Raw genomic sequence first — 17056 nt, forward strand, 5'->3', positions numbered from 1 at the left:
TGGATACAAAGGATCTTGCCAAGGAAGCAAGTCATATTCAATATTTTTAAGCAATCACTTGATCATACTGTTTAATAAAATGTTATTTTTATGTAATATAATCTTGCAGCATTAGATCTAGGATTAGTGTTTTAAATTAGCATTTATACATTTCAAGGACAATTAGAAATGTTTCTGCATGCAATAATTGAGACTTTTAGCTTTGTATTATTACAAATGATTGTCTGAAATGGAAAAACAAGCTAAATTCAAAAGTTGAGGGAAAATTAACATTTTACAAGTTTTACAAAGCCCATTTACTTTGCTGACTTTTATTATAGTGGTTATAGAAGATGAGTATTTAGAAAATCTGAATTTAATTACATGCTTTGTCTTGCGTAGAAAACCGAACATTAGAAAAAGGATAAAAGGGGAAAAAAAAAAAAAAAATCACACCAACATTGAAAGAAAAAAAAAAGGAAAAAAATACATATATATAGAAAATTGTGTAGTTAAAAATATAACATTAGAAAAGACAATTGTTTGAAACTCAAGGCTTAAGTGGTAGACACAAAAAAAATGCATTTTTAAAAACAATCAAGTGCACAACAAATAACTCATTTAAAAATGATCTCATGGCTTGTCTTGGCATATAACATTTCAAAAACCATTCAAGTGTTTTGAAACATCATAAAACGGGTTTCTCCAATCTGTGGACCAGCAACAGCCACAGACTTTAATAATAAATACAGCTTTTAAACATTGATTTGTAAGATTAAGTGATGAAGCCTTTACATGTCATTATTGAAGTGCATTTACTTTTTCACAAATAGCGTCAAAGACATGTGAATAAGTTGTGTAACTTCCTACTTAACAGCTCCTCCTGATAGTCACTGTGATCACATCTGATGTCTGATCATAACCAGATATCCATTTAAACATTTGTGTTTCTGCTCTCTCTGCTCAATATGTATTTTACCATATACGCCCCAATTAGAAAGACATGCCCCTCGTGCAACAAAAGTAACTGAAGTATCCCCTTGCAAGGGACAGTTTGTAAGACTGCGACGGTTAGCCGTCAGCAGCGGTGCCTGAAGGGTTTCAGTGAACTCCAGTTTCTCCTGCTAGTCTGAGTCCGAGTCACTGCTGGGTGGTGGGCTGCACTCATGGATAGCTTGTCCTAGGGGCGCTAGTGTGCCATCCTTCCTCACTCCCATTGGTCTGATCAGTTCTTTTCTGTTGAGAAAGCAGAACAAAGCTCAGTACTTTTGCATGTTGTGTGCTACTTCTGCTTTGCATGATCACGTCACATGCAAATAAGCGGATCTAGATTTTCTTTGTACAAAAATGAAAGTACACAAAACGGAACAGCAATCTATGATGATCTACACACACATATACATGTCTGTTACAACATTCTGCAGTCTAACACTAATCAATTTGCAGTGACAAAGAACTTCTGGTCATGAAAGTCATTAAATGGTCATTAAAAGTTATATATATATATATATATATAAAAAAATAAAAAATATATATATATATATATATATATATATATATATATATAAAATCTCTCAACTCTGCTGGCAAAATGAGTCGCATTTTCAAAAATATTCAACAATTTATTGTTATTCTCACATTCTCTATTAAAAAAACCTTCAAAATGATGTATGGTTTGTTGGAATCTGACAAAAAAAATGACTGAACTACACCTGTTTGAAGTTGATAGAGTCAGCAAAGTCAATTTTGAGAAAAAACAAGTTATCTGAAGGTTTTAAAACAAAATCACCTAGCAACCATACCTTAAAATCCATGGTAATACCACCAAATTTGGCACACACCAAGTCAAACCCATATCTATAGGAAATATATATATATATATATATATATATATATATATATATATATATATATATATATATATATATATACTTTTTTTTTTTCAATGATTCCACATTTGTTTGATTAACATTAATGAAACAGACAGCCTATAGGCTATATTAAGACCTACTCTACCAAACGGATCTAATATAATGTTACACATCAGATGTTTTTTCCCCAAAAGTTAACCAAACATTCACTTAAGACATAACAGATAATGTTTGCGTGAATACTCGCCAAGACAGATTTTTTGAAATACTATTGAAATATCAGGATCGCGCACTGTCTGCATCTTCATGCGCGCGCTTCGGATCTGTCAGTCAGCGTGAGTAAGGTCGTTTTGTTTACATCAGCGTGAGTTTGAAAATCACATTTCATTGGTTCAGACTCATGTCATCGAGAATTCGCTATGAATATTCACAAAGTTAGAATGCTGTGATTTAAAACAATACCAAACTTATGCTAAGGGAATGCCAGAAAAACGAGAAAAGTAGAGAAGAAAATGCCAGTAGAGAAAAACGGCATTTTTCACAAAGGAAAGGTACTCCTCTCAGAAAACAAACAATGCTATATATATATATATATATATATATATATATATATATATATATATATATATATATATATACACACACACACTTTTCAGTTCAGTTTCAGTTTTTATTAATACTTTTATCCAGACAGGATGTATTAAATTGATCCAAACTGACAGTGAAGACTTTTTTTTTTTTTTTTTTACATTGTTACAAAAAATCTATTTCAAATAAATGCTGTTCTTTTGAACTTTCTTTTCATCAAAGAATCCTGAAAAAAGTATCATGGTTTCAAAAAAACAAAAACAAAAACAAAAACCCCATTAAGCAGCACAACTCTTTTCCGCATGTACAAATTATAATAAGAAATGTTCCTTGAGCACCACATTAACATATTAGAATGATTTCTGAAGGATCATGTGACACTGAAGACTGGAGTAATGATGCTGAAAAATGTAGCTTTGCCATCACAGAAATACACTACATTTTAAATGATATTAAAATAGAAAACACTTCTTTTACATTGTAATAATAAATACAAACTCCAGAATCCAGAATCCAGCATCCATCATTTACCCTACATATTTATTGTGCTCACATCACGTCAATTTTGTTTTTCGGGCCACTAATTTGTCACTACAATCCACCTGCTCTTTGAAAGAAACCCTTTGAACTGACCATTGTCGCTGCATTCAGTTCTGTCCTCTAAAGAGGCCTGTTGATGTGTAGAACATCTTTTTTGCCTTTACATCTGGCCACATAAGAGCCCTTGGAATCACAACCCTAAACCCCCCCCCCCAATCCCAGAGCGGCCCTGCACCCCCACCACCACCAACTCGGCCCTGCAGTTTAATTACAGGATCAGTGCTCATTCTAATCTCTTCAAAGCCTCGGCAGCTCCTCCACGCTAATCCAATTATATCTGCACTGTGTGTCACCAGCACACCCCGAGATGATTCATCAGAGTATTAGCCAATCAAAGCACGGACAAAAATGATTATTAACAACATTATCCAATCAAAGCTGTCAAAAGCTCATTTGCATTCATTTATGTCATTTATATACAGATAAACTGGTAACACTTTACAATAAGGTCCCATTAGTTAATGCATTGAAGCAAGCAATACAGTTTATTGCAGTATAATTTTAATGTTTAATTTTAATAATGTATTAGTTGAAATCAACACTAAGCATAATAAATGCTTTAGAAGTATTTATAGTTAATTAATGCTAATAAACAAAATCTTATTGTATACCGTTACAGATAAACGTGTATAAATTCCTAAATGGTATAACAACTTATATCAAACTTTTTCAAAGTTTTTCAACAAAAAAGCAGGGAAACAAATGATCTTATCCCTGATTTACAAGCCTGTACTGCACTACTGGCTGCAAAAGAGCACCCTGACGTCAAACGCCCGTCATGATGACTGCAAACAAGATGTTAAGATGACTAGAAGGAAACAGACATTTCCTCTGCGTCCCTCGAAAACCAGAAATCAAATTTTATGTTATCCAATCATCAGCATCTGCGTTGATAAGTAGCCTGAGCAATTTAGTGTTTATGTACGTACATCTGTGTGTGTGTGTGTGTGTGTGTGGATATGGGGTGGAGAGTCAGTACTAATTGGACAGCAAGTCAAGCAGCAGACAGAGGGAGGGACATTCCTCCATGGACATGTTGCGTCTCCCCAGCAGCCGTAGCGGGGAGCACCAGTGCCCTCCCTCTCCCACACAACACCTCCTTCATCCTGATAAAAAGAATAGGAGGAAGAGAGAAGGAACGAGGATTCATTCTCAAAGACAGGAATCTGCCTCTCTAGGGCACACGCTGCTCATTATGACTCAAACGCCCTATAGATGGACAATGACGCGTCCTCTTGTGTTTGCAAACTTATTTAACGTAGCCCGGCAGCTAACGTACATACGCACACCCCTAATTGAGCCAATGTCTCAAACCACTTCACGTCTGAGGACAATGTCTGGCACCCTGGCTGAATAAAACAGACGGCGTATGAAAGAGAACCACGTATATATGTATTATGAAACCTCGGCATATTGTACAAAAGAGCCTGAGTCCGCGACCCCGCTGCGTGCGCCAATTAGCTGGTAATTAATGCAGCGGGGCTGCGGTGGCCGGTCGGTGTGCATTGACTCCTGTTGAATGTGGAAGGCCAGCTGTAAATGAGGCAGAGGATGATGGTGGAGGATTCTTGCCTTAATGAAGCGGTTGGTAAGGAGCGCGGTGGGAGCAACGGCGCTACACCGCTCACCGGAGTCTCGCTAGATTACGCCAACGGTTGTTTAGGAAAAGGTCAACATGAATGCGGCCCTGCACATATCCAGCCTCCAAAGAGGGTGATGAGAAAACAAGCACAATGCTTCTAACAGATGGAGTCATCTATGAGGGCATTATGAACTGGTTCATGTAAGATGATGAAAAACAGAAAGAGCAATTGACTGGTATTAATGAGCAACAGGGAAAAACATTTGGTTAACATTTTAATTTCTCCTTAATGTTAAAGCTTGATGATAAAATATGTACATTGACCACTGAATAAGCGGAAATGAAAGAACCAGACAATATCTGCATGTCTAAATTGCCACACAAATAAATGGATTATAATTGTCAAATTTGCTGAAAATATCTTATTTCGTTTAGGTGTTATTGTCATGAATATGTATGAGTTCATAAAAAATTACCCATGCACAACTGTGATTGCATTGATTGATTGCATGCAACTGTGAACTGATTGATTGCATGCAAAATTTTGGCATTTGGGCTTTAATGTTTAGCCAACGACCAATGTTTCCGAATTTCCTACGAAGATATTTGTGAATGTTGTTTTAAAGCTAAATTGCAAAGTTGCACAAACTATAAGGCGAAACCTAGCATGTTAGGTTATCGTTGGAGTCGGCAAGTATTCAGGAATCTAAGGAGACTCCCATTAAAGTAAGTCAACCACATAAAAAGTTATGCACATAAAAATATTTGATTTCACCACTAGGTGGCACTGTCTCGAAACTTCTCAGGCTCCTTCAGTTCATTGTGCTGATGACCCATACAGGGTTGCATAATGATATACAGCATTTTGCTACAAAATGGCTGATGCCAAAATGGGCTAAACCGTTCGGAAGTTATAAGCAAAAATAGCCATTTTTGCTATTTCCTGACTAGTAGGTGACGATGTGCCGAAACAATATATACAGAATATGCTAAAGCGTTGCGGAGATATAGCCTCGCGTCCAATTTGGCATGCTCTTCTTCGAATTTGTTTGCGCGTTATTTGAGGAATGGTTGGGTTTATCAAAAAGCTTTAGATAACTTTTTACCAGCATAGTCTTAAGATTATCTGATTTGATTTTCAAGGAATTCGAAAAAGTAGGTTTTTTTGGCAGGAAAATTTGGCGGGAAAAGTTTAATGATGGAAATTACCTTGATCGAATCGTATTGAGCCAAGGAATACGAGGAAAAAAATATTTTGTTTCTAACCCTTATGGTTCCAAAGTTATTAGCGTAAACATAAGTAAAACTTTGGATGTAAAAAGTAAAAAGTAAGTAAAAAAAGGTGGCGCTAGTACGGAAGAGGATTAGGGCCAAGCAATAATAAAAAAAATAAAACCATCTCGAGATTAAAGTTGTTAAATTTCGAGAAAAAAAGTCGAGATAAAATGTTGAGAATAAACTCGTTAAATTACGAGAAAAAAAACTCGTTAAATTTTGAGAAAAAAGTCGAGATAAAATGTTGAGAATAAACTCGTTAAATTACGGGAAAAAGTCTCATTAAATTATGAGAATAAAGTCATTAAATTATGAGAAAAAAGTTGTTAAATTACGAGAACAAATTCGTTAAATTACGAATTTGTTCTCATAATTTAACAACTTTTTTCTCTGAATTTAATTACTTTATTCTCATAATTTAATGAGTTTATTCTCAACATTTTATCGCGACTTTTTTCTCGAAATTTAACGACATTTTTCTCATAATTTAACGAATTTGTTCTCGTAATTTAACGACTTTTTACTCGTAATTTAATGAGTTTATTCTCAACATTTTATCTCAACTTTTTTCTCGAAATTGAACGTGTTTTTTCTCGTAATTTAACGAGTTTATTCTCAACATTTTATCTCGACATTTTTCTCGAAATTTAACAACTTTAATCTCGAGATGGTTTTATTTTTTTATTATTGCTTGGCCCTAATCCTCTTCTGTACGCTAGAGAGTTTGATCTAGAGACAACAAATTACAACAAATGTAGTTAATGCTGCAGTGTCAAATTTCATAACTTTCCCACAAGCGGTTCTATGGGCTGCCATAGACTCCCGAGGGGAAGAAGAAAAATAATAAGAACGCCAACGGATACAATAGGTGCTATCGCACCTTCGGTGCTTGGCCCCTAAATACAACTATAAAAATACATTAATAATAGTAGTAGTAGTAGTAGTAATTATAATACTACTACTACTACTTCTACTAATACTAATAAGATGTTAATTCGTTTCTTAATATTTCAGAATTGTAACTATTTAATTGCATAAATGTTTAATTGTTACAAAAAACCACACCTTGATAATTCATCAATCATATTGACAAGCTTCTGAGCTTCATATTCCTTCTGCTCCTCTGTCATCTCCTCAAAGGGGTTTGGCATTGGGTGCTCTATGTGTCCTGTAATGGGGTTAATGCTAAAAAACACAAGAAAAAAAAACAATAATGTTTGTCACTATAATCTATGAATGCAGAAAGAAATGTAGGAAAGCTGAGGAAAAATATGATACAATACAAAATAATACAATTTCTTTAATATAAGAAATAAGACCAGCTGTTATGAATACATAAAAATGCACTTACAAAGGTTTTGCTGACTTGTATTCGTCAGTGTCCGAAGTCTTCATCAGATGAGTACTGTGTCTCTCCTCTGCCTCCGGCCAGCAACCCTCGTGCCATTAACAGCCCCGCAGCATTGCCGTAACCAGTATACTTCAACAGATTATCCACTGCATCACATGAACAACAGGGGAATATGATGGTCCAAATGAAAAAAAAACAAAAAACAATTAACTCATTCAATATGAATTATCATATTTCAGTAAACAGCATAATGTCCCACAACTGCAAACAACAACCCATTCCAAAATGGACAATTTCACACACATACACTTTAGAGTGTGTTCACACTTGGCACATTTCGTTCAATAAAACGAGCCATGGTACAATTTCTCTGTTAGTGCGGTTCATTTGAATAAGCGTGAACGCTACCATCCGAACCCTGGTGCGCACCAAACAAGCGGATCGAGACCGCTGAAAAGACGGGTCTCGGATCTCGAGTCTCGACCCGCTTACAAACGTACTCTGCTGCGATTTGAATAAAATATGAACGCAACACGGACCAAAGACATCTAAAACAAGGACAAAATAAAGGACAGAATGCTCAAGCATACCTGTTTTTTCTCGTCATAGTCAAGATGTTGCCCATCACAGTTCGGTACAGGCATCAGAACCGTGTTTCCTCACAGCAGATCTTCGTTTGTGTGTGAAGGAGTGATTCCTGCCGCTGTTTTAACCCCGTTCCACATTTTATAAGCTCTTCAAGTTTCGTCGCAAAATAAAAGCCGTTTATGTTAAAAATGACACTGAACGGCACGCTAAGCGAACCAGGACTAAATGTATTGTTTTCTTTTTTCGGTCCAGCCCAAAAGAACCAAGAGTGAACACACCCTTAAGAAACATTAAAAACCAGCAGAACTCTCACCGCTCTCCTTGCAGAGGACAAAAAGGAACTCAGCAGCCCCCTGTTTCACAGCCATGTCTATATGAGTCATGAGACGCACAAGTTTGTTTCGAACGGTGCAGCCGATTTCTGGCCTTTCCTTCACATCCTTCAAGGGAGGCAACACCTGCACAGCAGCAAACAAAGAGAACACATTAAATCAGTGACTAAATATTCACTTTAACTGAGTATCTAAAGCACTAAAGAAACAGAAGCACAGCAACAGATCTTAGTTTAGAGAGCAGTGAATTACACTGAGCATGGACTCAATCCTGCACCTTGGCCTTGAGGTATCTGCGGATGTCCCTGTGGTATCTAGAGCTCTCTGTCATCAGACTCAGCACAGGTGTCAAGCCTTCTTTATAGTTGGAACCCTGAGTGGATAAAAACATATGAAGCATGAACGAACGCAATAAGGAGGAACAGCTGAGTATGTGTTCATTTGAAGTGCAATACCTTGTCTATCCTCTTTTCCATAAAATCTAGCAGCATCTGCACTGTGTCCATGTTCTTCCCACCGTACTTTTCCATCCCACCTTGGACAGGGACGTCTATCAGAACATCCAGGCACTGCACAGGAAGGTTACTCAGGAGATTTATGGCATGACTAGAAGAAATAACAAACAATAAAGGTTAAGCACACAATAACATGAGAAAATAGCATGCAACTCTTGGAATAAGGAACTTTTCTTTGAAGCTGGCCTTTGATTAGAAAGTTTTCCCTAGAAATTGATACTGTCTGATAACCAACATAAAGAACAATTACATAATAATACTTACTATCATCAATATTAATAATTATTATTATTGTTAATTATGCAATGTTTTTGCAATCTAAATGGTTGTTAATATATTTAAATTATATAATAATAATAATAATTAATTATAAATAATTATCTGGATTTTTACAAACTAAATGGTTGATAATAGATTTTAATCTTTAATCATTTCTAATACTTAATCTACATATTCACTATGTATAGTATGTGTATAGCGCAACAGCAATGAGCATGTTTACATTTAGACAAGCAAAGTTGCGATACCGAACAGGACAACATGGATATGGCAAAAAAAAAAAAAAAAACTAAACCTAAACCAAACGCCTTTGAACTGACTGCACATTTATCATAAAGACTCCTTCTCACAAGTCACCTTGCGCAAATGGATAGTAAATATTTGTATGCCACTTTCATTTGTTCATTTTATAATCTCCTCTGACGCAAAAGAACATTCAATGTACTCATGTCACATTCTAGGAATGTGATGGCGACAGACAAACATGAGCAGGCATTCTGTGAACACTGAGAGGTGGGGGGACCTTCAGTCCGAGGGCACAATTTGAATAACAAAGATACATCTACTGACCAGGACTGGTTCAGCACATTCAGCGCACTTTGTTAAAGGGGGAGCGTAGAGTTAGTCATTTCAGAGTGCTGTAGAATGCATTGAGAGAGGGTAGCATTCCAGGAGTGTGAAAGGGCTGGTGACGGCACCACCGTGGGCACAATGAGTCAAGCCCAAATAAACGGGTGGGAGTTTCAGAATGCGTTGAGCTGTCTCGACGGGGCAAAGAGGTGTGTCATTAATCACTTGGAGAAGACATCTCATCATTCACATTCACCGCACTAGCATTTCTTTTGCTTTCTGGCTCACTGGAATACTGGATTTGAAGCAATTACAAAATACAAAGGCTAGGTATACAGAGTAAACTGGATTCAGCTGTCGATCTGCTAGAGTGGAAGTACCTGTGAGCCTCCTCTGTTTTATCTTCAGAGTGTGTCTTCAGCATTAGGAGATGTCTCATGATGCCTGCAATGAGCCGAAGCTGGTGGTCACTGTCCTATTGAAATAAAGGAAAAATTGTGTGAGCGTTAAACCAAAAGACCTTTTCACAACAATAGCAGTCTGATGCTATGTTAGAGCTACCTTTACAAATAAACAAATGAACTAGGAGGCAATGGAGAGATCTAGGGACAGAGAGAACCACTGGCTTGAGAAAAGAAAGTGCATCTGAAAACTTCAGATGCAAAAGCCTCTAAGTGCCATCTGAAATTTTCTTATAAAATCTTGAGCATTTTTATCAAGCTTGTATGTTGATGTTCAGTTATTTCACTTTAATGGCAATGAAAAGGACCTATTAATTTCCATTAAAGTGAAATAACAGGAACCTAAACATACAAGCTTGATAAAAATGCTCATTTCAGACAGCACTTAGAGGCTTTTGCATCTGAAGTCTTCATCTTATGTCAAGGTTATCCTGACCATACCAAAACCAACAAAAGGTCAGGCAATTGAGACACACTTAGCCTTACTTCAGTAACTATTCAAAGGGCTGAGAACTCTGGAATGTACCAATGTTATTTCATCTACTTGTTGAAAGGGTGGGAGTAGGAGCTTTTAGCCTTTAAATTTACATTTTTTACATTTTCTCAAGAAAATGTGAGTGGGTCTTGCCCATACAAAACTCCTAACCACAATGGTAGGGTGTTGTGGGTGATCAAAATTGCTCACTCACAAATCTTTGTTAAATTTTGGTTTCTAGACATGGTTTTGGCCCCTCGTTCAATGTGAATCAGTGGCTCCATAGGCGAATAGGCTTACTTTCATACTATATCTTATGTCAAAAGCAGTAAATCAAATTAGAGCTATGTGTGTATATGCATTACTACTTTGGCTGAGATTCTGAATTAGCAATCAGTAATTTAATTTACTATTCCATGAGGCTATGAGAGAGGAGTCATCATATTGATACTATAAGTGGTAGAGAAAACAGAGAGCAACAACGTAGTTGACACTGTATGTATCACTGTATAGTATTGTCAAAAGTATCAACTTCGGTACCAAGTCGGTACTGAAATTTTAAAAATATGATATCAGCATTTCCCCCTAGCATTTTGAGCACTGTTGAGCAGATTCTTAAAGACCTCTGTCTGATTGGCCATTGTGTTCATGCCCTCAACAGACACAATGATCAATGGATCAAAAACATGTTTGTCTATCAGCAGATATATCAGAGATCCGCTGAAAGACGCCTGCTTTTAAACGCTCTTGTGTGTATCTGTGTAAGTGCTTGACGAAACATGTCTATTTACAACATGTTTTTGAAGCGCTGATCATTGCAGTCAATCACAGACCTATCTGTTGAGCATGTGAACACAATGGCCAATCAGAGGTTTTAAAGGTGCCCTAGATTCGAAAATTGAATTTACCTCGGCATAGTTAAATAACAAGAGTTCAGTACATGGAAATGACATACAGTGAGTCTCAAACTCCATTGTTTCCTCCTTCTTATATAAATCTCATTTGTTTAAAAGACCTCTGAAGAACAGGTGAATCTCAACATAATGTAATGTTAAAATGTTATGTAACAGTCGGGGTGTACACCCCCAATATTTGCATATGCCAGCCCATGTTCCCAACATTATGAAAGGGATTAGACAAGGGCAGCCAGTATAAACGTTTGGATGTGCACAGCCGAATCATCAGACTAGGTAAGCAAGCAAGAACAATAGCGAAAAATGGCAGATGGAGCAATAATAACTGATATGACCCATGGTAACATGATATTTTTAGTGATATCTGTAAATTGTCTTTCTAAATGTTTCGTTAGCATGTTGCTAATGTACTGTTAAATGTGGGTAAAGTTACCATCGTTTCTTACTGTATTCACGGAGACAAGACTGTCGTTATTTTCATTTTTTAAACACTGCAGTCTGTATAATTCATAAACACAACTTCATTCTTTATAAATCTCTCCAACAGTGTAGCATTAGCCTTTAGCCACAGAACACAATCAAACTCATGCAGAATCAAATGTAAACATCCAATTAAATACTCTACTTACGCGATTAGACATGTTGCATGATGAACACTTTGTAAAGATCCATTTTGAGGGTTATATTAGCTGTGTGAACTTTGTTTATAGCTGTTTAAGGCAAGCATGAGCTCCGTGGGCGGAGAGCACGAGATTTAAAGGGGCCGCGCTGCATAAATCGACGCGTTTATAATGATGCCCCAAAATAGGCAGTTAAAAAAATTTATTTAAAAAAAACTATGGGGTATTTTGGGCTTAAACTTCACAGACACATTCAGGGGAAACCTAAGACTTATATTACATCTTTTGAAAACATGTTCTTGGGCACCTTTAAGAATCCTCTCAACAGTGCTCAAAAAGCTAGGGGGAAATGCTGGTATTGTCACATTTTTAAAATTTCAGTACCGACTTGGTATCGAAGTTGGTACATTTGACAACACTAGTAGGTTACATGATTTTATGTCTGTATGACTGTATTCATGCTACACCTGCATACTTACAGAACGTACTTTATCAATGGTTGAACAGTAAGTTCTCCAAAAAATGCAAAACATTCTCAGACAATATGCAAATTCAGGGTGCAGGATTTTTCTTTTTATCATCCAACAGGTAAAAATCGCACACTGGATAAAGCCAATGCATATATGCAGTCCTAAGCATGCGGAGCTTCTAACGGCAGGTGCAGTGGCTTCATCAAATTGAGATTTGGTTTTTAGAATGTAGGACTTACTCTTCCATATTGCAAATTTGCACTTTGAGTGAACTGTCTTGGTATATATATATTATATATATACTTTGGTATAATATATACTTTGGTATAATTGAGGCATTATGGTTTTAGTACAAATTGTTAGGCAGGGTTATTATAGTTCCATCATTTAAAACATTTTTGTCACTTGAAATTAAACGTTATCTGAAATAAAATCAAATATAAAAAACAAACTTGTTTGATTTAAGCTAGCTGCTAAGGCAACATTTCTCATTTTCATATAGTTTAACTTGATGTACTAGTTTTTTAATAAAAACTATATAGAGATAGACATGTTTTTTTTTTTTTTTTAAATGACAAAAAAAGGAAAAAATAAAAAATAATTTAACATATTAATAAAAAACTATAGTAGTCTCTCAATGATAGAATAACACTGTTGTTAAATGACAAAAAAATACATTATGCATAATAGTGATGCTACAGCACCACAAATGAAGCCATAACCTATCATTTGCATTCTTTAAATATTTGCAAAGCACTTCAGAGACATTTCAAACACATTACAAATAGGCTGACACACTAGCTGTGCTTTAAACTAAATCTAAACATTGTGGATGTCAAACAGCAGCGGTTGAAATGATACAGAGACGTGAGATTCTTGCCAAAGCTAATGAAAAAAAAAGGCCATCAGAGCATTGAAATTAGATTTTATAAAGCTTGATGGTGTTAAAAATATTAATGCCAATGAATCTACGACCTGATTAAAGAGAAAGAAACCTGTCTTTCCTCACTCTGCTGGCGGCAAGAGCACCGACTCCACTCGGCATCAATTATTTACCAGTGGTATAATAGGAAACTGAAGCCCTGCATTATCCTCCATTCTGTTTTTGGTGTGAGATACACATGCGATTTAATTTTTTTTAAAATTATGAACAGTGCTGCTTTCTTCAGGTTAATTCCAGTGTATTGCACAGTGTACATGGATGCAAAGTCTATAACTAACTTTTTGCCACACCTGCCAATGGCTGATTACTGGCAATAAATATATCTATGATACTTTGTGTGAATTTGTCCTTTCAAGCGCAAAAAGATGTGGAAAAAAAGAGAGCTCAATTCAGTATTCGTGCACTGTCTGAGACACTGCTTTCTGGGCACGCACTTCGGATGTTTGCACACAAAAAACTTCCCACAGCGCACAAGTAACGAATCGAGTTATCTTTTGTGTCTTCTTGTGCATAAATATTTAAATTTGCAAGGCTTAAACTTTCGTGACGATGCAGCACTGGCCGAACACGAACATATTCCGAGCGTCGTTCATGTTTGTTCACGTTCATATTCGCACAGCACTGCATTGTTAAAATTCATAAAAATGTTTCCGGTGGCCAGTGTTAATTTCAGGCCCTGCATGGATGTCAATTTATACAGTAGGTTTGTAAAAAGCATCATAAAATAGACAAAAAATGCTGTTCTACAAATACTGTCAATCTCACCTCATCACTCGAATCAGACATGGTGATGTTAAAAAGAGCTTTAAGGGCTTCCATGGCATGCTCGTTGTTTTCTAGTGAAATGGGCAGGGCTTCTGGATCAGGGGGCGCAGCCTCATATGGCCCCACCCAACGCACGTCGAGGGTGCGTTCCAGCACATTAGTGAGCAGCCTCACTGCGCCCACCTCCTTCTGAAGCGTGCTACGCACATCTGTCCGCAGGGCGGAAAGCAGAAACAGCAGCCGAAGAGAGAACAGGCCAACCTCATGATGGGACGAGCTGATCGAATGCAAACAGGCACACAGGCCCTCCGCCAACTGCAAGTCAGCTCCCACCTGCTGTGCCGACACACTGTTGAACACCACGTTGCACAGGCACTTGAGGGCCTCTACCACTACCCTCTCCTCTTCTGCTGACTGCGCCTCCTCTAACGGCTCTCCGTCGTGTCCCGCCACACGGATCCGGGCAAGCCCTGCTAGAGTGAGGATGCCCTCTCTGGTGGCTACGGGTCCAAGTACACGCTTGTCTCTGGACAGGATGCGCAGGGTCTCCAGGCAGGTGCTTTGGCAAAGTGGAAGATCTGACCGACGGAGGACTGTAAGAAGACCCCGACATAACTTCTGCAGAAGGGACCACAAAAAAAAAAAGAGGTTAAAAATGTCATTGATCATTTTAAATAAAACAAGGTGCATACTGAAACAGCACAGAACATACCATACTGAGATGCAAAACAAAATAGATCATAAATCTGTTACTCACAATGCGTGCATCCTCCTCTTTGTGGTCAAAGGCAAACGTGTGGCTGTTCTGAAATGAAATAAAAACATTCAGACGATGTAAATCCATTGTTTTTTCATACACTGGTCAACAGATTTTAGGCTATTATAATTTTTTTGTCCAATTATACACATTTTAAGTGTTTATTACAGTTTATCTATTAGCCTCTGTAGATTTCAATTAAAATACATACATTTTTAAAGTTTTTTTTTCCTCATGCACCAAGTCAGAAATCTCCACTTCAGTGGCACTCACATTCACTTTACATTTATATTCATATCCATACTATTCATATTCATATCATATCCATAAGATTTTTACAGAGAGGCTTATTAATAAATATTTCACTTTATTTACATAATTTATTCCTAAACAAATATATTTTTTAATAAGCTGTTGACACTATTTTCTAATGTATGGAGTGATAAAACCTTTAATGAAAGTTTTATTCACATTTCTGCTCTGGAAATGTATGCAAATTAGTGCATATTTAATCAGATAATGCATCACTTAATATTTAAACACGACATTTCAGAAAACTTGTAATAATTTTGCAATTAACTAACTGTGGTTTATTTCAAAGCCTGTATCCAGGAAACGGTTAAGGAAAATCCTGTACTCTTGAGATTTCCTCCAAAACAAAACAAAATGAGCATAACATTTAGGCATCATTAAAATCATGACATGGCTAAAATTGCTGTTCACACCAGCATAATCCATACAGAAATGTTTCGTTAATAATCGGGCAGCACAATAATATTTCAACAGTAGTTACCTGTCTGACAGCTGTCAAGCTTAGCTACTTTAGCCTTTAATAACCTAAAACATCCTAAAACAACCGTTCATTTCTACTCTGTTCGTCTGCAATAACCATTTTTCTCCAAGATTTCACATACTACTCATTCGTGGGGGCGAATATTGCATTTTTGTTTAAAAACAGTCAAGTTGGGTGTAGCAAATTGGTTCTGTCATGGCTAACAGCTGGAGGATGCTAGTTCACGATCACAAGGCGAACGCCTCATGGCTTTAATCGCTAAATACACATTAAACACATGTTCAAAGTTCAGAAATAAAGCATTTTTGTCACGGAGATTATAAATCTTTTTGTTGGTTCACACACACACTGGGTATATTGAGATTAGCGAGCGGCTAACTGGCTAATATCCATTTACACTGCTAACGCGCATTAAAACAACATGAGAAAGCTAACAGCAGCCTCTTTACCTCTGTGTTATACTTCAGCAAAAGCTTTTCAACCCCCTTGTCATCTCCACCGTCGATCTCTGACAGAATAACACTTAAACTCATCTCTGAATGTTGCGTTTGCCGTTCACACTAGCAGTCCTTCTCACAATAACAGAAAAGATGAGAGTTACACACCTCCTGTTTTTCTCATCTGTTCAACTTTCACCCGTCAAACGTCACGTTTCTCGACCACGCGCTTTTACAAGAGACTCTTAAAAAGGCACGTGCCAATAATATAAGGATTTCCTCAAAACTCCCTGGATGGTGTCCAAATGTACCTAGTCTTGTAATATTTATTGTACACTGGAAGTTTTATGGTGGCAGAACTGAAAGGCTGTTTAGCTGTGTTTTATAACATATGGTTTGTTGATGGTTGTTAGCTGGACTGACCACCAAAAAAACTAATCAAACTAGGTTAAGGTGATTAGGAAGTTTAAGCATGTTTTATAAATGACCAGCTAGAGAAACCAGCTACCATTGTTCCAAAACACAGATATATAGATGCAATATTGATGTTTAGAATATTTTCTGGACCAACATTTTTAATAACTTAGAATAGAAAATATATCATTTGCAGTTATAAGAGCATAGAAGGATTTATTTGAGGCTCCATTACTTACATGGCGAATATCAAGCTTCTCTGTATTTCAGTTTTCATGTACCTGCAGTATTATTTTGCAGGTATTTCAATATTATATTAATTCTTTTCCCTCTACATTTTTTAATACTTTGGAAGTTTACTGCCTTTTTATAGTGTAAGATGGAAATGGTCACTGCACAAAATTCATAGATGCATGCGACAATTAACAGTGACATTAAATTTAAAGTTGAATTATCAAGACGTCACCATTTAAAAAG

The 17056-nt window shown here is 36.7% G+C and overlaps 1 protein-coding gene across 1 annotated transcript; it reads right to left on the reverse strand.

Moving 5' to 3' along the window:
- Nucleotides 1-247: 247 nt before the first annotated feature.
- Nucleotides 248-16477, reverse strand: ric8b (RIC8 guanine nucleotide exchange factor B). Its single transcript, XM_048168016.1, is given in 11 exon segments — nt 248-1215; nt 6961-7080; nt 7247-7281; nt 7283-7392; nt 8148-8292; nt 8444-8539; nt 8622-8772; nt 9911-10005; nt 14179-14796; nt 14936-14983; nt 16178-16477. Coding segments are annotated over 11 exon segments (1614 nt in total). The 5' UTR covers nt 16262-16477; the 3' UTR covers nt 248-1103.
- Nucleotides 16478-17056: the final 579 nt, after the last annotated feature.

The sequence above is a fragment of the Megalobrama amblycephala genome, linkage group LG19, assembly GCF_018812025.1.
Source record: "Megalobrama amblycephala isolate DHTTF-2021 linkage group LG19, ASM1881202v1, whole genome shotgun sequence".
Lineage (NCBI taxonomy): Eukaryota > Metazoa > Chordata > Actinopteri > Cypriniformes > Xenocyprididae > Megalobrama > Megalobrama amblycephala.